Raw genomic sequence first — 21398 nt, forward strand, 5'->3', positions numbered from 1 at the left:
TTAAGGTACTTACAATCCTCAGATACAGAAATGGAGAATGTGGATAACGATGAATTTGTTTGTAGACAGTTTGAACATTGCCAAGAGAACGGACAACGAATCAGATATCCCAGTAATGGAATGTCCTTTAGCCATGAAAGATGAAAGGAACATGGAAGTTAAGTGATGGAGATTCTGAGGGTTCAGTTTATAAACGAATTAGGTTAATGGTAAGTATAAGTAGTAAGGAAATAGACATTGCTCACATTGAATGCCAAAGATGAATAATAAAAGTCAAACCCAGTATTGCTGGCAGTACTGGAATGTGATAAAACAGGACAATGCAATAATTGTTACATAATGTGTTGATATACGATTAAGTCGGGGACACGGATCATGCCTTTGGTCCTTTGGGTCAGGTGTCAACTATAATTATCTCAAATAATCTTGCCAAAAGGGGCTAAGTAGTTAAGAGGCAAACTAATTTGAACTTTTGGGATGGACATGTGGTCTGGCAGATTTGCAGGATTCCAAAGGAGGTTTTTGAAATGAGAAAGCCAGTTACCAAACCGTTGTTTGCAGCTGCCACTTTTGATTGTTGGTGGAGGTTTTGATTCCTTTCCGGCTAGTTCATTTATAGTTTTCCAAGCTGCAGAGTGTTGTTGATTGATATGAAGATGGGAAATGTCAGTTATTTTATCATTAATACAAGCTTCTACTTCAAGATAAGTATGGTCGAAGGATTTTTTTAGCAGCTATTAACTTCTTATTGTTCTGAGAAGGGTGACAGTGGTACATAGAGATGTTCTTGAGATTTTCTCACGCTTCTGAGATTTTGATGTCTTAACTAACTGAACTTCTTCGTGATTTTGTTATTTTGGGGAGTGTAAATAGAGCCACTTCCTCGTTAGCTTTAATCAAGTTTTCATAGTGCAAGTCTATGTTCCTTGAATCTAACTGAGAGGTCTCCGAGTCATAATGAGAGGGTTCTTGGAATCTGTTAAGCACATTTATTGCATATTGAAATGGTAGATCTCTGTCGCAGTAGACTGCTTTCCAGTTAATGGCTTTCATGTCAGACTACATGTCTCTCCCAAAAGTTTAAATTACTAGTGCTTTGGACATACCAACAGGAGAGTCACTATTACAGAGTTAAAATGAGTTCTAAAGAAGACAATGAACAAAGCTCTTGGTCCAGACAAGATTCCAGCCATCTTGTGGAAGGACTCTATCTTTCATCAATTACTTCTTGATCTGTGTAACTATGCAAAGACCAGCCACATTTCACCAACCATCTGGTTACAAGCGTAAATCATTCTCAATCCCAAAAAGTGTGACTTGACACTACCAATGAATTATCGCAGTATTTTGTTGTTTCCTATAGCAGCGAAAATCTATAACAAGCTTTTTCTAAATCATATTCGCCCTGAAGTAGAGCCCATTTTACGGAAATGGTTTCCACCCAGGTCGCTCCATTCTTGAACAAATCATCACATTGTGAAGAATAATTGAGGAAATCACATTTTGCAATAAAACTGCAGTTCTTATCTTTGTAGACTTCAGCAAAGCTTTTGACTCCGTCAACAGTGAGAGTATGTGTGAAATTCTTGAACTCTGTGGCATACCAGTAGAAATCATTGAAGCAATGAAAGTATTGTATACAAACGCCATTGCCCTGATCCTAGATGGTGAAACATAACCTTTCAACATTCTGGCTGGTATTCTCCAAGGTGATACACTTGCACCTTTCCTTTTCATTATTGTAATAGACTACATCATGCGTATCTCTGTGGATACAATCAATGACAAGCTCACGTAATCCTACACTTTACCAATGCTGTTGTCTAACAATCTCATTAGCGCCCAGGAACTCCTATCTTCTCTTGAATTAGCAGCAAACTGTACAGGGCTTCACCTGAATGCTACCAAGACTAAGTGTATGCCAATTAACATTCACAACAATCATGAAATTAAAATCCTCACAAATAACATACTCAAATGTGTTGAAGACTATCTAGGATCACACATTAGGAACTCTAAGAAAGACTTTAACATTAGAAAGGGCATAGACTGATTGTAACAAAATGGGTAAGATCTGGAAATCCAATCTTGATCGCAAATTCAAAATCCAAGTTTTCCGCGTACTTATTGAACCAATCTTATTCTATGGATCTGAAACTTGAACTCTTTCAGCAAAACAACAGCATCCTTTTGATGGATGTTACACACGTCTTTTGAGAAGAGTACTCAATCTATCATGGCGAAATCACCCAACTCTAACAATGGTATATGGAGACTTACCGAGAATATCAACCTCAGTTTGCAAGAGACATGTTCAGTTTGCTGGGCATTGTGCACATGCCACAGATTAACTTGTTTCATCCTTTGTACTGTAGGGGCACTCATAATCTCACAATCGATCATGCAAGTTAAGTTTTCCAGATAGGATTTAATGAGATACATTCATCTCCAAGGAAGGTTGTTTGGGTACTATGACAGATAGGGAATTCTAGAAGGGTGTAGTGAGTTCTATCTCAGCTGAGGCTGCAGGGTGATAAGAGGCAAAATGAGCCACAAGACTAAACAAAAAGTTAGATTAACTAATGCTGTCTCAAATAATTTTGCCACAAAGGACTGAGCAGCTAAAGGACAAATAGGTCGTAGGACTATGCAAGAGGTTATGCTAACTAGTTTGGTCAAGAATTTTGGAGACAAAGTTTTAACCAAAAGAAAACCAATTGGGCAATTGGTGTGAAAATCTTCTTTCAAATGAACACAAGGAGAGAAATATTAATGTTATAACTAATATGATGGGTAAGAAAGAATCGAAGGTTGTGGAGGAAAATGAGAAAAGAAAAAAACAAAAAACTCACACGGCCAAAATAAAAGTAATAAACGAATCTTGGAATGCAATTAGTTTTTTCTTTTTTTTTCAAGTTTTTTCCCTTTCAACGTATTAAAACGTTGTCTTTAAATATTTAGAAAAGTATGTTGGAATTCCTTTTTTACAAAAGAAAAAAAATAAATAAATAAGGAAATTTGAAGGAAAAAGGTAAAATGAAAAGGTTGAACAAACTATACACTTAAAAAATTTTATTTGGATTTATTTATTCACGTTTTTTTGTGTGAACCTTTGAGATTTTTTTCCTTATTTTCTTTTATTACCTCCGCACAGATTTTAATAAATTTTTGTAAAGTTTTTTCTTGGGCATATGAAGGTATGTAACGAAGTCATGGAGACGTACGTAGCAGCAGTGGCAGCTCACATATGCAAATGACCAAGCCATGACATGAGTTAACGTCACAGTAAAGGAAGAGAAGGAAAAGAAAAATGAGAGAGATTTGGAGCCATGTGGACAATGACAGCTAGGCAAAGCATGTGCTGGCGAGAGAGATTTGAAAAAGCTGCATGGCAGCGACTGGACTTGAGCAGACGTGTTGACGTGGAAAGAGAAAAAGCATGTTTTTGATATGACAAAGTTTTTTAACCACATGGCAAACAAAAATACCTGTACAACTAAGATGTAGGCGTGGAAAATGCCATGAATAAATGCCTTTTATTTCAACTAAAAGAAGCTGAGTCGAATTTCTTTCCTTTGTTCTTTGTGACACTTTTGTGCACAATGTTAACATGTAACTATAACGTTACATATATACATATGAAGTAGTGAATAAAGATAAATGAGTATGTTATTAATTAAGTTTTCTAACTTTCTGAACTTACATGAAGAGAGAGGGAGGAGGGAACATAAATAAGTGACTTACAATACATACGTACAATAATAATTTTATCAAAAGAAGAGTCATTCGAGATTTTAATGTGTTTTCTTTTGTTTCAGCATAACGGGGGATAACTTTGCACTAAGTGAACCAAAGATGCCAAAGTAAGTCAAAGTTATTTACATAATTTCACTCTTCAAAAAAATCCTCTTACTTTTATCATTTAATAAGGTCGCCATGAGGAATCAATCTGTTGTTGAATTTGTTAAGCAGGAACTCTTATTGTGAGATGAAGCGAAGATTTTCAACTCCTCCATTATTGTCACGGCTGTTTTATGCATACTGAAAAATTGTTGCTTTACATTTATCCACCATGAAATATTCATCTGCTTTCACGTGAGAGCAAGATGCAGCACAAGGTCACAAGAGAGAAGTTCAACACCCCAAAATAATACTCAAGAGCAGTTTACAAAATTACAGACCGACAGTCCCTTCAGTATTCTGCTTCAGACAGTGATGTATCTTGTAGTTGTAATGAAGCCAGAATAATAATAATAATAATAATAATAATAATAATAATAATAATAATAATAATAATAAGGGTTCAAATTTCTGAAGAAACTCCTGCTCATACAAAATCGTAACAATAATGACAACATTGCCAACATCAAGGCTTTTTCTCAACTGTCAAATTTTAATCTACCCATCTACGTTTTAATCTGGATTTTAAAAGTTGGTTGGCTTCTACACATACAAATCTGTTGCCCACACATACAAATCGGTTCCAACGAGAAAAATGTTTAATTATGAACGCAAGTTTTTAGTCTCTAAAAATCACTTTTTTGCTTCGCAACTGATAAGTTTTTGCTATTTGTACTAGCTGGCAAGAAGGCTAATTTAAACTCTTCATATTACATAAGTAGTTGTCTGGGGTTTGAAAAGCTAAAAAGGTCAAAACAATTCACAGAAGCTTTGCTAATTGTAGCTGACTACCATTTGAATTTATTAATACAACAATGACGTATTTCTCACATATGATTGGCTCCTTTTTTAAAACTCTTATCTTCAATCTCTCCCTCAAATATGCCTATCTCTTCAATCTTTCTTCCGAATATCTAAAATAAACTCTTCCTAGAATATATGTCACACATCTTTTTAGATTAGTTATCAAAAGTTTAGTAAATATATGTTTTTACATTCACAATTCTGTTACTCAAAACAATTTCTTTAATTTCATCATTTTATTTATCTAAAGAACGTTACCACAGTTGACCAAGGGAAGAGTGTATCAGGCATCTGTACGCAATGTGATGATGTATGGAAGTAAAATCTGGCCAGTGAGAATTGAGGATAGGTGTTGCATGTAGAGAAATGATATGAGAGTGATACAATAGATGTGTAATGTGAATTTTAAAGACAGACTTGGATCTGATGACCTCACAGGAGGACTAAGTCTGGGTGTAACATTGTTACATGATAAGGGCTGTCCCCTTTTCATGTAAGTATAAAAATAGAGAGATTTAGTTAAAATGAAAATGAAATAGAATAGACGAAATTCGAACCTCGTAATTTAGGTTTAGAAATAGATTACAAGAGAGAATTAGAAAATGGAATGTAAAAACAAACCATTGTTTAGCTTAGAGATAAAATAGTTTTAAGAAAAGGAATGTGCATTTGTGAATTCTGTTATGAAATTGAATGAGGAATGCAACTATAGGATAATTTAATAAACATGTTTTTAACATATTGGAAATATAGGTTACTGGAAATATAGGTTAAAATTCCTTTTGTAAACAAAGGAAAAAGTTTTGGACACGCATTTCCAGAACACATGAAAGAAGACACATGTTTTAACATGTGTATGACGTCATGGAAAATAGGAAGTTCTCGATATAGTTAGAAACTTGAGAGTTAAGCAGAGAGAGTCGGAGGACGACAGACGACAGTCTGGAGTCCAGAAATGGACTGTCAAACGCCTGGAAGCGAGACGTCACCTTTGAAACATAGAATGTAGTACTTACCAACAAAACAAACGCCCACGTGTTTGTGCCTAGTATAGGCATGCGCGACAACAAAACTTGGGTTTTTATAAGCGGAAGTCTCGAGGTTGTCAGGAATCTACAGGCGCATTCGCAAGAGAAGGGATTGAGATAGTGGTATAAAAGGCAGGTCGAGTGAGAAGGTTGTTGTTGTTGTTGTCATTGGACGTTACAGTGACGCGTGCGTTAGCAGGTGATTAAGAGGCTGTTTTTTTTGTGTGTCAAGTCGCGCACCTCGGTGAAGATCATATAAGTCGTGCACCTCGGTGAAGGTGAAGGTCTTATAGAATGTAAAACTTTGAATTCCTGACTAAGAAAACCACCGACCGGTCGAAGAAGAAATAAACCCATCATGTGTTTTTATAAATGTCATCTTTGTGTTGTAATTCTAGCAAAAGGTAAAATGAAACTGTTATTATATGTCTTATATATCCTGTGTTTTAAAATGTCTTCACATACACAATGTCTCGACATCTCAAATCTACAATGTGAACACTAAGACTGTCTCAACACTATCTCCTCACTCTAAGAGCTTCTACTACACTTCTAAGTATGAACATTTTATATATATGAATCTCTTTATAGCACAAACACAGAACGCAACATCTCTCTTAATAAGACTCTCTAAGACTCACTTTTAATAAGACTTCCTAACAACGAACAATAACAATAACAACAATAATAATAAGAATAATAAGACTACTATATAACAAAATTAAAACGATTATAATAGTCAGACTTACCTTTATTTTCTTAACCTTGAATTTGTCATATTCTACCTACACCCCGCCCAAATTTTAACCTATTAAAATATTTTAATTTTACTTCTATTTTTATTGCATTTTTCTCTTCTAAGTTCATATTTTATGGTTTTCTTAAACCTTTTTTGTTCTTTTCTGTTCCCCCCCCCCTCCCACAATGTTATTACCATTATAGAGCTCCTCGTAATAACTTGGATTTTATTTTTTGTTGTCTTGATTATTGCCATTTTCATTTTTCGGCTGTTGTGCTCAATAGACATTCATCCTTCCCTAAGAAATCTATCATATAGCCATTCTGTTAATAGACTTTTCTCTGCAAATAAACTAGTTTAGTTTAATTTAAACTGCGAGAATTTTCAAGTTTTAATGAAATTTTCAACATTCATTCAATAAATCTTTTCTTTTATGAATTCTCGGAGTTTGACAGTATTTTGATTTCAGCACATTAACATAGACACGGTATCATTTTTACTTAAGCTATCATCATCACCATCACCATCAATTCAATGTCCATTTTATATAATAGTATGTGTTTAGGTTAAGTTTAAGAACAAACAAACAAACCTGTCTCAAGCCCAGTTTTTATCACTTCCTCCTATGATTTCATTTCCCAGTAAAATGAATTTGCTACTCCAACTGTTCTCTGTGGTACAATATTTTCAGGACACTGAGTTGGCCGATGATCTCGTGATCACCATATGTTTCAACTGGTCATTCTCGGTTTCCTTCCATGCCCACGTTACTTTAAGATCTGTAAAAATAAGAGATGGGTGCGGTCCAGTCAACAAAGCTTGGATTTGGTGCTGAAGGGAAGAAAAGTTGCCAAGCAATCATAAGAAAATTTTGGAAAGCGCTTGTTATAAACAATAACAATGTTCATTTACACAATCTTCAACAAACACCACGGAACGGAAGTAATTGTGGTTGACTGGCGAAATCAAGTTTTCTTAGAAAATCTTAACTGCAATTAGGCAGCGTCAATGATGAAGAACGGAGTGGCAACAGATTTGGTTCTTTAAGCAGTGACAAAAAACGAACCAATTCAATTTTTCACTTTGGGTATCTGTTGTGGCCTTATTTTAGGGGTTCACAATATCAAACATGAAAGTCAGTAAAGTCATGTCAACGATTAGGCTGGCATGGAATCTCTGATTAGAGAGTCCAAAATGGCTGCCTTTCACAGCGATGGGAGAGTCCATGTGAAGACAAGAATAGGGGTGTCAGTTACCCCAGAACACCCCCCTCCGAAGATTTATTTCCCTGAAATATAATTTTTTCTCTTAGGGTTGACTTCCAAGGGGTCCGTCAGCTTCCTTTTTCTAGTGGAACGACGTATTTCCGTACTGGTTAGAGGAGGTTCCAGATCAAATGCCTCATATAGGAGGTCCATCGTCTCTTCTTCAGATGGAATTTCACTTGGCTCGTCTGAAGTGCGTTTGCGAATTTGGTTTAAGTGTTTCTTATGTGTGGAGTGTGGTCCTTCCACCATATAGACCATACAACCGATCCTGTTAATGATCGTTCCCCGCTCCCAGAAGGTACTATTATCTTTATGCATTTGGAAAAATATCTTTTCTCCCGGCATGTAGTTCTTCTTGGGTATCGTCAGCTTGGTGTGTTTTACCTGCTTTGGTAATAATTTATCAAAAACTGGCCGTATTTTCCTTGCAAACATTACTTCCGTTGGAGACATCTGGGATGGTGTGTTTTCGTTGGGCGTTATGCGGTACACCTGAAGAAATTGTTGTAGGGCTTTTTCGGATGGCGTGTCCTTAGCCTTCTTCAAAGCTCTCTTCAGTGTGTCCACAAATCTTTCCGCCTGGCCGTTTGACCTGGGGTGGTATGTCGGAGTTGTAATGTGGTCCACTTGGAAGTCTCTAATGAACTCTTTAAAGTCCCCGGACGTAAACGTAGTGCCGTTATCTGACACTAAACAGTCGACCACTCCGAATCGTGCAAATAACTCATGAAGAGTTTTTATGGTAAAGTTGGGCACTTACATCTAAAGACTTCGGGCCACTTGGAAAAACTGTCCACTATTATAAGGTAGTAGTGTCCATCAAGTGGTCCTGCATAGTCCACATGTATTCGTGACCATGGATAGTTGGCTTTGGGCCATGGACTGAATTGAATAGGTGGTGCTTTCGCAGCTAGAGCACATCCTCTGCATGATTTCACTTTTTCTTCAATGTCCTTGTCCATGCTTTTCCAGTACATGTATGAACGCATGAGGCTCTTCATTCTGGTGGCGCCAGGGTGTCCTGTGTGAAAATCCTTGAGGATTTTTTTATGTAGGGTCGCTGGAATAACTACTCTATCTCTGTATAGTAGAACCTGGTCACACACTGAGAAAGCTTCTGCTACTTGTTCAAACGATTCCAGTTTTGCTTTCTTTCTTCTTCTCTTTGCTTTTGTATTTCGGAGAACTGAGTTTGCTGCAACCGTATCATAGCAGCTATTTGTTTTGAAAGTTCTTCCATGTTGAAAAATAACTAGTCTCTGAATTTCTAGGTCTGAGAAATTTCACCAAGAAAAAAACAATTTTATGAAGATGATATATGAAATAAATATTCACACATGAGGAGAGACAGAAGGAAAAGAAAAAAAAAAGTTCCGTGTTGTATCTTAGCAGAAAATATAATAAGACACTTAAAAAGTTTTTGTTTAATTTCCATGAAAGAAAAAAAAAATAGTGAATAACTGTACTATTTGTTGAAGTAAGAGAATTTTGCCAACATCAAAAGTATTTAAGAAATATCAGAGAGAGAGAGAGAGAGAAAAAAAAATCTTTTAAAGTTACCGTTTTTTTTTGTTTTTTTGAAGTCCATAAACTTTTTTAGTTTCGACTTTCAGTATTTTTCTAATTTCTTTTTGTTGTTGTTGTTGCTGAAATATTTTCCTTTTATAGAGTTGTATTTTTACAATCCTCGAATATGCTTTTATGGTCAGTACATATCCACATTGGCACGTTGATAGAACTTGTTTCAATAAATAATTGTGGGTTAGATGCAAGTGTCCTATGTAGAGTCGGTTTAATGACTTTTCTGTTTCTGTTTTTATTTTTCTCATTCATCGTAACAGAGAAAAAAAATGGTTGCTTGCCAGCTAACCACACGTGTGTTCAAAAATAGAAAAGCGTAAATTCAAGTTCACCAATAAATTTTTTTTTCTTGTTGTGGAAAAAAAGAAGTAAACTTGTTGAACTTTTTAAAGTTGAATCAGAAAAATAGGAAACACGTGTGTTCAAAAATACAAAAGCGTAAATTCAAGTTCACCAATAACTTTTTTTTCCAGCATAGAATGTAATCTATTTCGTCTTAAAACAAGAAATTGATTAGGACAGCAATATATATTTTTTTCTACTCACAGTTTTGGTTTGGCGATAACTTTCTTTTTTTTTTCTTGTTGAAAAAAAAAAAAGTAAACTTGTTGAACTTTTCAAAGCTGGTAGAAAAATTTAAAGTTGAGTCAGAAAAATAGGAAAATAGGCGTTTTTGATTATTAGTCCAAAGGAAAGGGTCCTTGTGAGGTTTTTCCATTCCTACGTCGCCAGATGTTGTGGCCTTATTTTAGGGGTTCACAATATCAAACAGGAGAGTCGGTAAAGTCATGTCAACGATTAGGCTGGCATGGAATCTCTGATAGGAGAGTCCAAAATGGCTGCCTTTCACAGCGATGGGAGAGTCCATGTGAAGATAGGAATAGGGGTGTCAGTTACCCCAGAACAGTATCCTCCATTTATTGGCTCGAATCCTTGAACAATCAGTTCCTGATTGGTCAGCCAATGAGGATTGCCTGAAAAATCAGTTCCTGATTGGTCAGCCAATGAGGATTGCCGACTAATGGCTATCATCATAACAATCCCCTTGGTTAGCCTCTGATTGGTTTTAAATAATCTACCAATCAGTTGCAGTCATTGGGAGGAAACTACAAGGAGCAGTCCTGTGGTTAGTTGATGAATGATGTATAGCCGCACAGTCCTTGTGCCAAACTTGTACCCAGTACCAAGTTATGTCAACTCAAAATGTTTATAAACTTGGAAATATATTGTTTATAATTTTGAAAATTATGATTTTCAGCAGGTGCAAACACCCCACAAATTGTTTTGCTTTAGTTTTATAGATCTTTGCTTGAGCCACAATCTCTTTGCACTTAAAATGTTGGATTCCCAAAACGAATTTATTTTACTTATATAATGTGTTTATAATTTTGAAAATTATATGAATTTTGGCAGGTCCACACATCTGCAGATGGTTTTTGTTTTATTGACAGTTTTATAGGTCAAATCCTTTTCTTGCTCGGGTCACTATCTCTTTGCACTCAATGACTTTTTATTACACTTGGTTCTTAAAAAATGTTGGCTACCCAAAACGAATTTTATACTGTTCTTTAAAACAATTATTATAATAATTCAATTAATTATCATTTAATTAATTTCGTCAGCCAACTTTTTGATACTTAACTAAAAGTGTCATAACTACATCTACTAACTAGATAACTCTCATCAATTCTTTCAATGTGTCCATACCACCGAAGACTACTTTCAACGTGTCCATACCATTGAAGACTACTTTCAACGTGTCCATACCATTGAAGACTACTTTCAACGTGTCCATACCATTGAAGACTACTTTCAACGTGTCCATACCATTGAAGACTACTTTCAACGTGTCCATACCATTGAAGACTACTTTCAACGTGTCCATACCATCGAAGACTACTCTTATGTCCAGATTTAATCTCCCCCTGGATTCATCAGAATTAACTTTTTTCAAGACTCGCATTAAACATCGCTTCATTTTGATATCATTTCCAAACAACCCTAACTTGCCGAGTTTCATTCCCATACATTAGCGTACACATGCCTGATAGATTCTTTTTTTGGTCAGCAGTGGTAACGCTCTGCTATTTAGTAATGGCGAAAGTAAGGGAACAAAACATAAGACTATGGAGGCCTCCAGAGCACTGCTAAAACCATCCTTTCTTCTTCAGCTTTAACCAATCAAAAAACATTTTAACGGTAATTATATTATATATTTTTTTTTTTCCAAATTATTATTGAATAATAATAATAATAATAATAATAATAATAATAATAATAATAATAATAATAATAATAATAATAATAGTAAATATTCATTGCAGAGCCCTTCATTTTTTTTCATGTATTTGTAGAAAATTTTACAACAAATTGTTCCAAGTAATTACACTCAAAGTATCTCCACTAATGGTAATTGCAATGGTTCCTGTGGGGTATTTGCGGTCTGTTGAGTTGATATGTTACCTATTGGTTTGAGTTCGATTTGTTGTTCTGGTCTCTGCTGTTGATCAGTGACAACTATTCCTGAGCTCCCAACATTCTTGTGCAGTTTAGTTGGTTCATTTCTCTTAAGCTTACCTAAACAATGGCGTATTATCAGGCTTAATGTTAACAAAACTGATACAATTATTAATAGCTGATGGCTATTATCAAAATTAACCAGGTAGAACTACCCAACTGTTTACTTTCTATTGGGGAAATTTTCTCTCTAAGTACATCGAGTTTGTGCATTAATTCTCTTAAATTTATTTTTTGCAGAGGAATACATTTGAGTTATGTTTCGAAATTTTTCTATTAGAGGATCCCATAGGTTCAATCTGCTGGTAAGTGTGGTATTAATTAATGGTAAAAAGGAATCGCTAGTCTCAAATTTTTCCTCGGCTTGGTAATAAGGAGGAAGGGTTATAGCGCCGCCATAGACCCCACAGCTCAATGGCACCTGCAGAGTGGTCAACAGAGGAGATATTTTTTTATTGTTTTTGGAGATTTTCCGGTACATACCTGAGATAATTCCGACTCTTCTCTTACGGCTATCGTCCATACCTCATCTGTTATCCTAATAGCTTTTGGTAGCATTACATCTAGAAGGACTTCTATTTGATAATGATTGCTGCCCTATTCCCTTTCTATTATCCTTAAATAATTCCATTACACATAAATGGTGATTGCTGAATGTACATATCGGGCTATTAGACCCGCAGGTTCCAAGTAGATCGTGTTTACATTTTTCTGCTTCGGGAGAGGTAAGCAATATGAACTTTTCTCTAGTTTGGTCAAGAGCAATATTTTCGGATTCTATTTTGTATTTTGCGACAGTTCCCAATCCCTGTTTCTCATGTGGATAAGGAATCGGTAAATTAATAACTTGAAAGACTTCATATATGCTACCGGTATCTAACAACGGAAACAATCAGCAGTCTACCATCTTCAATGAGAGTTAGACAACACAATGATTTATAGTAATGTCACAGCTCAGCTATCTATTGATCTCTTTATCAATCATCTTCTATTGATTAACGACTCATATCGACATGTGTGAAATGAAGAAATGGACACAGCTAAAATACATCGTAACACAGAATTCGAATTTTGATTGAAATGTTATTCGTTCGCTGATATCATTTTGACAGACATAATTCTTTTGATTATTCTAGTTTTCAAGTTTTAGCTGGACATATGTATACAAACAATATCTTTTCTTACTATACTAGTTGAATTAACCGGCATGACCATCTATTATATAAAAATGACACTAGTTATATACAATCAGAATGAACAGTAAACACAATTTATCACAATTTCACTCAATTCATTCAAATGTGTTTTACATCAAGTTAGCAAGGGATTGCCAATAAGATTATAACATTTCCTCGAAACCAAGTCCTAAAAAACATTAAACAAATCATAAGATAGACAGATTTAAAATTAAGATAAAAAATAAATGGATCAACCATTTTAATTGGCTACTACAGCGAGATGTAGGGGAGAGTGACACTGCTTTACTTTGATTGCTTCATTCACTCTTGATGTTCACCTTGATACTAAGTACTTTGCAAGAAAATATTGATTATTATGACTCGACCAAGGATTGAACCACGGTCTCCTGATACATTGTGAACACAGTTATGCTAAATATTTACTTAGCATCAATTACTGAAATGACGGTTAATCTTTATTTTACACACATTCAATTTATACGATTTATCAAAAATGATTAAATGTTAAAGAAAATCATTAGCTATTAATCCGATTACGAGAAGAGGTTCAAAAAAATTTAACCTTTCATTATTAATCCGATTACAAGAAGAGTTTCGAAATAATTTAACCTTTCATTTTTTTTAAATTACTCAGCTGCTATAATGATTACTAATATTTAAAAATTAATTTGACTTATTTTCAAATTACATTTTATTTTTTAAATTAACATTAAAATAAATTTAAAATGTACTACTGCTGCTTACTAAATTTTATTTTTATTTTCATTTTATTTTTTATGCAAGCAAATGTTTATTTTATATTAAAAACTTTTATTTTAATTATGCATAACGTTTTAAACAAAGTTTATTGTCAACTATTTTATTTTGAGATGACAATCCTCTGAATTGATCACTTTTTCATAAAGTTGAAAAAAAATTGCTACGCACAATATAAAAACTATTCATAAAGTTTAAAAAATTGCTACATACAATATAAAAACTATTACCCAAAATTCCATAAACGGACCAAATCTATTACAAAAATTCATAACAAATAAGAGGCAAACTTTTTGGAACACCTTAGACTTACTTAAATTTAGGAACACTCATGCCCTGCAATGCATGAGGCCGTTAAAGTATAAGGTTTTTGATCTGAATCCAGATTCACAGAATCCCTCTAGCTTCCTCTCGTTGCAATAAAATCACTCTAGATTGTTTACTTCCAGTTCATTTGTTGGTCTACCTTTTCTTTTTCCATCAAGGGTTCTATGGAGCACTTGATTGGGAATTCCATCTGGGGACAATCTTAGGGCATGTCCGAGCCAGCTTAGATATTGTTTGCAGATTATTGACGGTCAGTATGTAAGTCTCCTAGACCTTTTTCTTACAACTTGCCCTGTTCTGTTTTCACTGAGATCTTCTGACCACTCAGTTGTCTTAGCTAAGATAAAAACAAAATGTAATAAGTCCTCAGACGTACCTCTCCATCGTACAGTATATCGATATTCTATGGCTGACTGGGATAGCTTTTGTACATTTATATCAAATCTACCTGTGCCTCCAACGTTTAAAAAGAATCTGTCCTCTATAGTATCAGATTTGATGGAATGGTTAATTGTAGGTATAGACCGCTTCATACCCTTCAAAGAATTTTAGCAAAACCCTAACATCCAGAAAGTGCTGCTGCCATTGTGCACAGAAATTACTTTTTCCATTGCTTTCAACGTAATAGATGTACTGAGACAAAAGCCACTTTCAGGACTGCTAGCAACCACTGTAAAAGAGTAATAAAGAATGCGAGAGAGTTGTATGTCCAGTCCGTCAAGTCCAGAGTAGTGAGCAGCGGCTTGATTCCCATCAATTTTTGCAAATAACAAACAGGGTCCTGAACAAAAGCATGTGCTCTATCCCAACCATCATCAATGAAGCTGAGGTAATCTCATCAGCATCAAACAAAGCTAAACTCTTTGCCAAGAACTTTGCAGCTAATTCTACCCTATGCGATCAAGGCCACCACCCCTGTATTTTCCCCTGTGTCTGAAAACATGCTATGCAACATACAAATATCTGTGCATGATGTCGCCAAGCTGATCAAAAACATTGATTCCAGTAGAGTAACTGGTGCTGACGGCATTCCAATTATAGTGCTGAAAAATCTTCAACCAGAACTAGCTCCCATACTTACAAAGCTGTTTAAGTATTGTCTTAAGGAGAATTGCTTCCCAACAGACAGGAAAACCTCATCAGCATGTCCCATATTTAAAAATCCAAGTGATCAGTCATCTCCCTCTCAGTACAGACCAATAAGTCTCCTGTGTGTCATGAGTAGGTTGCTGGCATCTGTGTTAAATCGATAAGTATTTAACCACCTCAGCAAAAATAATCTCCTCAGTGATATGCAATATGGTTGCCATTCTGTTAGATCTACAGCAGATGTGCTAACACTTATATCTCATAAGATTAATGAATCTCTCGATGGAGGCTCCCTTTCTAGGGCAATTGCTCTTGACATATGAAAGGCCTTTGACAGGGTATGGCATAAAAATTTATTCCATATTATTTAGATTATTTGAATTACTGTTTTATCTCAGATGTTATTTTTACAAACTTTTGGTCGATGTAACCTCTGACCTTCTTCATGTGCGTCCTGTCGAACTTAGGAATCTGCATAGCATTTCAAACAGATTTATTTAACCCATAGTGGTAATTTTCTCTTGTTTCATCAACCATGATTGGATAAAAGTTTAAAGTAATTATTCTATTAAGGAACATTGGTAGCACTCACAGTTCACCATGATATTGAGCTCATTCCTAGTAGATATAATAACCCCACTCATAAGCAGATCTCTATCATATGTCAAGAATTAATTTGTAGAAAAGATACAGATTTTGAGTTAGTCTATTCATAAAAAAACACTGACAAGTCTCTGATGAGATAATTTAACTTTAGATACTTCACTAGGAGATCAAACCTGCATCCCAATAGATAATGTCATGGTTTTAATGTGGAAAAATTTTGAACTTAAAAAAAAGGCACTTAGTCTAGAAAGATTTCTCCTTCACTGACAGAGCACAGCAAAGTATCAGAACAAGTGTCTAGGCATAAACTTTTTGTTCAAAAATAGATCAGAATTTTCGAACAAAACATTTTATGTAGTGCAGACTTATTGTGTAAAAACAATGTTTCAAATTTCAAGGAAAACAAGCAAGTATTCGACTTTTTTATTTAAAATTTTCTTACCAAGACATCCATCTTGAATTTTTGCTTACATGAGTTTTTTTTAAATAGTTTTACCTTCAAATCATTATCAGCCCTTCACTTTAAAACTGACCAAAACTATCAGTACCATTTTTAAATAGCAAACAATTAATAAATCAAATGTGAAATAATTTAAATAAAAAATGACCACTGCCACATGTACATATCTTGTTTATCTGCTTAGCACCACCCATTTTGAAATATTTATTTGCACAAAATATAAAAATACATAATGAGCAAATTAGGCACATAGCCATTCAAAACTGTGGGGACAATGGGTGTCGATGGTCATCCTTGGTTTCAAATATTTAAAATTGTCTACCCTACTCTTAACTAGAAATAACTTACCAAAATACCACATTCACTCAAGTGGCTTTCCGACTTAAGAGAAACCCAAATTTGAAAAAGTTTTATTGAATTATTTACAGTAATAACATTTTATTGGCGAGAGAATAGGGAATAAACAAGAAACAACAAAAATTGATTAGCAAGGGCATCCCAACTCTTTCTAAATAATAGATCACCCATTGTTTTTTAGTTTGCTGAAAACAAGCCGGTCAATCATTAAGTGGGAGAGGGATCTAAGTGTGGGTAAAAAGAAAGAGGTGGGTGAGTTGAGGAGTGGATAGAGTCCTTCCAAGATGAGTGCGCATTATGGAAAAAGGCTAAGGATAAAAAGAAATAAAAATGGAAAGTGGGAATCTTGGAGGCTTTCTATTACCAGGGAAGAGGGGAGCTCTTTCACTCTATTAGCTAGGAGTCTAGAAGCTTAAAAGAAACTTACTCAAAGGGCTGGGGTTCAGCAGAACCCTGAACCATATGCGCCATGCTTAGGAAGAGAAAACATACTCATACTTGACTCCTCAGAGGCTTGCCACTCTTATTCACCATCTTTCAAACTCCGAGAAATGTAATCTTTTTCTATCACATCTGATCTTGACCTTCAGCTGGTGCTTAAAGAACACGATCAGATCTTGATCAACAAAAGAGTCAATTCCTTGGTCCACTCTCAGGCGCGACGTCCATATACCCATCCGTGCTGTGGCCAAGATTGCGAGAAACATCATCCTTCTCTCCCTGTCTCATGGTGGGCTGACATTGTTGATAATGTAAGAAATATTTAGCGGACAAGGATGCTTGGAATCGATACAAGCCGTCACCTTGCTGATATACTCCTAGTACCGTCAGAGTTCAGGGCATTCAAAGAAAGTGTGCTCAGTCATTTCATCTTCAAATGAAGCACAGCGAAGAAACTCAGGTGTCTCCACTAATCTGGCACTGTGTTGCATGGCATTGAGGGGCAATGCATTAGGCAAGTCGCCAGGTTAGCAAACTTTTTTAGTGTATGATAATGTGTTCGCTGTTTGCAAGTGCTGTTTCCTTGTTCATATGTTCAGAATACAAGTATGTCAATAAAAACAAAGTACCAACTCGAAAACAATGAAATATACAAATAAAAGAATATTTATTGGCCAGCATGTGTGTGTGTACAAGGAAGTCTTAGATACCAAATTGTGTGTTTGCAAGATGTATTCAGTGCAGCCAATAAAGGAACAAAGAGATGGTTTGGTTGATGTTATCTGCGGCCAGTACTGGATGAGAAAAATCGCGTTTGTGCATCCCGTTTTATAATGCAGATCATATCACCATGTAGCATCCTAAAAAGGAGAGATAATTGAGTTTGACACTCTCTACTTAGTGTCTGTGTAAATTTATTGAGAAAGGGAGTAATACTGGAAAACTATTTATATTTAGAAATTTAAAAAGAATGAGAATTAGTAATTGTATAAGAATCAGGAAGGATGTTAGAATCGTCTTTTAAAGCTGTAATAAATTCAAGATGATGGGAATGTTTCGATTCTACTGAAAAATGAGACAATCCAATTTTTAGAAATTTCTCATTAAAACTTTAAAATTTTCCACTTTATCTTATACACATATGCACATACGTGCAGAATTTAAATTTTGTAGTGCATCATCATCACACTACTTTTTCCGCACACCAATCTTCCATACATGTCCGAACCTTTAACATGTAACTAATTGGTACATTCTTTCCTTGATTCTTTTCAGGCTGAATTATTTCCGATGGATTGTTCCCGCAAATGGGGAAATAACTCTAAGAATCCGATTCTCATCCAATGAACTTGGACAGTTTGATCACACACTGACATTTGAAATAACCGGTACTCGGCGCAGATACCAGATCTTTAATCGAGGAGTTTGTACATTTCCATCTATAAGCACAGATCCAAAGTAAAAAGCAATTTTTAAAAATTTTTCATTTTTACTTATGTATACTGACATATTTTACTACAGCAGCGATTGTTCTATTTCTGGTGTTTTTAAAATATAATTATGTTTTAAAAACAATATATATGCGGCTCCCTATTTGGGGGTATCAAATTGGTCAAAGAGAAAATTATTCCTGACTCGCATTTAGATAAAAATGCACTTTCATATAAATAGTTGAATTTATTCAAAATGTATCGCAAAACAAAAACAAATAAAATTAACATATATATATATATATATATATATATATATATATATATATATATATATATATGTTAGTATATTAGGCTGAAAAGAAAGTTCTTGCGGAATTCTTAATTTTGATTTCAAATTATGTATTTTCAAATAAGTTTTCGTTATAATAATACTTTATATATCATTTTAAAGAGGGTTTTTCACTGTATGAATCGATTTAATTACAATCGTTTTAAAACAATTGTATCTTTTTTTTTCAGAACGTTAAATACAAGACAGAAAAAAAAACAAATCGGTGCAAAAGTGTGAAAATTTTTTAAAAATCAAATTTGCCAGGTGAAGGTCGAACGCTGGCATTACAAATGCATAAAGTAGTAGCTATTGATTCATGTTTTAATTTTTAGCATCGCAGTAAACATGTTTTCATAGCCCAGTCATTGACGGCAGAGGCAAAATAAATTGTGAGCTGAACGTTTTGGTTTTGATTCTCATGTTAGCGCACGAGTCTTTTTTTTATATACTTTTTAAATCATTACTATATATTGCATCCAATCTATCTAACTATCTATATATACACCTATACAAGTGAAAATGTCTGTCTGTCTTTTCTCTATGGTAGGTAAGGAAGACTATTATACAGGAAGGCATTATTTACATATTCACACTTTTTAATATATACATATGCACATAACCTTATGAACAGTATGTAGGGCCTAAGCAAAGCTGTGCGCAACTGCTAGTAGATATATATATATATATATATATATACTAATAAAGAGATCATTCTAAATTTTTGTAGCATATTTTATAAAAACATATCGGGAGTAACATAAGCACATTTTTTTGTATATATTAAGTTTTTTATATTTATTTTATGTGCTGATCATTATGAATTTTGAAATATATATTTTAGGCAGCCTGGTGAATTACATGCATACGTTATTTTTCTATAAATGTTAACATTTAGGGATGTTCGTTTATATAAAGTTAGGTGTAAACATTTAGATGCAATTGTGTATCAGTACTACGTGTGCCACATCGGGATCCAAAAATGATAATGGAAACAATATATCCTCCCTTCTCTACAAAAAGAAAACGGAATGAGGAATAATAATCTCTGCAACCAATTATAAAATCAATAGCAGTTTTTACTAATTTATTTTTTTAATATAAGATTTTGAAAGCTAAATTAAATAATTACGGTATTTTTTGACTATTAAATTATTAATAAAATTATTGGATGTAAACAACTTCTAAAACTTTTTATATTTGAATGGGATTTAAAGAATGAATGAATTTTTAAAGCTTATTATTCAACAGTTTAAGTTTCTCATTTTGAAGAGTCATGAATCCATTGTTTAAAGCGAAAGATTTAAATGGCCGACCGTTTATAAAAAACTGAAATGTATTCTCTAATGGATTTAATGTCATAACTTAATTAGTTTACTAGATTTTTCAAAATTTTTCAAAAATTTTGTTTTATTTTATGCCATTGCATTTTTTATTTCAATAAATATTCGATTAATACTGACTAAAAATAACTTAATATTCAATTTTTAAAGTTATGTTGACACAAGAAATACGCATACATGTATAGAAATGTACACACACATATAGAAATACACACACATATATATATATATATATATATATATATATATATATATATATATATATATATATATATATATATATATATATATATATATAATATCAAGATAAAATTGATTGATATTTAAATAACAAACCATTTATAGCATCAATTTCTTCTCGGATATTGTGTGTAATTGAAAACAAAATGAAAATGTACTGTTTCTGACGAGGATTGAACTCACTACCTTCAGATTATTAAAATTTTGTGTTTTATACGTCTTTCACTTTTTTCTCTCCCCCGTATCTTTTATTCTCCCTTTTTTCTTACACCCTTCTCTCTCTTTTAATTATTTATATCATTCCTCTCTCTACTTATTTCCTTTATCATTCTCCTTTTGTTTATGCCATTCGCCTTTTGTAGCATCATCTAGTGTGTACAGTAACAGGATACAAGCAAGAGTTTTAGCTTTTTTTTGTTTTTTTTACACAGTGATCACCACTGATCAAGGCCCGGAAGACACTCAGGGATAAGGGTTATTGCAAGTATATTACGTTAGTGTGGAGATTTAATGAAGTGTTTACTTAAGGGGGCGGTTCATTAGGAATTTGTTAACGTTGGACTTGAAGACATCCAAGTTGTAGTCCGGTGGGAAGCAGGCAGACAGAACAGAGTTCCACAGGCGTGCAGTTCTAAGAAAGAAGCTTATAATTATATATACTATTTTGATGGTTATTGTAACCCCTCTCTGTGAGGAGGTGGTTAGGACTTCTGTTTATCTAGAATTCTCAGTTTGTGTTGTCTAGTCTTCTCTGAAGTTGTTACATGAAATCTGGTATGCTGAAAACGAATATCGAAGCAGCAGGCAGGAAGAAAGACAAACTCATGTAGTCTAATCTACAGTGTTAATTTTCACAACTTATGTACAATTGTTTTTACAAATATCATTCGGTCTTAGTAAGTTTTTTTCAAAGTCTCAAATCTCTTCACAGACAGCGACAGACGGTTGGATGAGGAGGGGAGGCGGCCCCCTCTCCAGGGAA

General features: G+C 34.3%; 1 protein-coding gene across 4 annotated transcripts in view; it reads left to right on the forward strand.

Annotated features, from left to right (window-relative positions):
• Positions 1-21398, forward strand: part of LOC145295994 (hydrocephalus-inducing protein-like) — an 865028-nt gene that overhangs the window by 566279 nt on the left and 277351 nt on the right. For all 4 annotated transcript variants that reach the window (XM_080141978.1, XM_080141990.1, XM_080142009.1 and 1 more), the window contains 2 exons: positions 3819-3863; positions 18348-18530. In XM_080141978.1, the coding sequence (XP_079998104.1) occupies positions 3819-3863; positions 18348-18530 (228 nt within the window). The remainder of the gene's footprint in view (positions 1-3818; positions 3864-18347; positions 18531-21398) is intronic.

The sequence above is a fragment of the Euprymna scolopes genome, chromosome 2, assembly GCF_053919585.1.
Source record: "Euprymna scolopes isolate OS-2025 chromosome 2, ASM5391958v1, whole genome shotgun sequence".
Classification (NCBI taxonomy): domain Eukaryota; kingdom Metazoa; phylum Mollusca; class Cephalopoda; order Sepiida; family Sepiolidae; genus Euprymna; species Euprymna scolopes.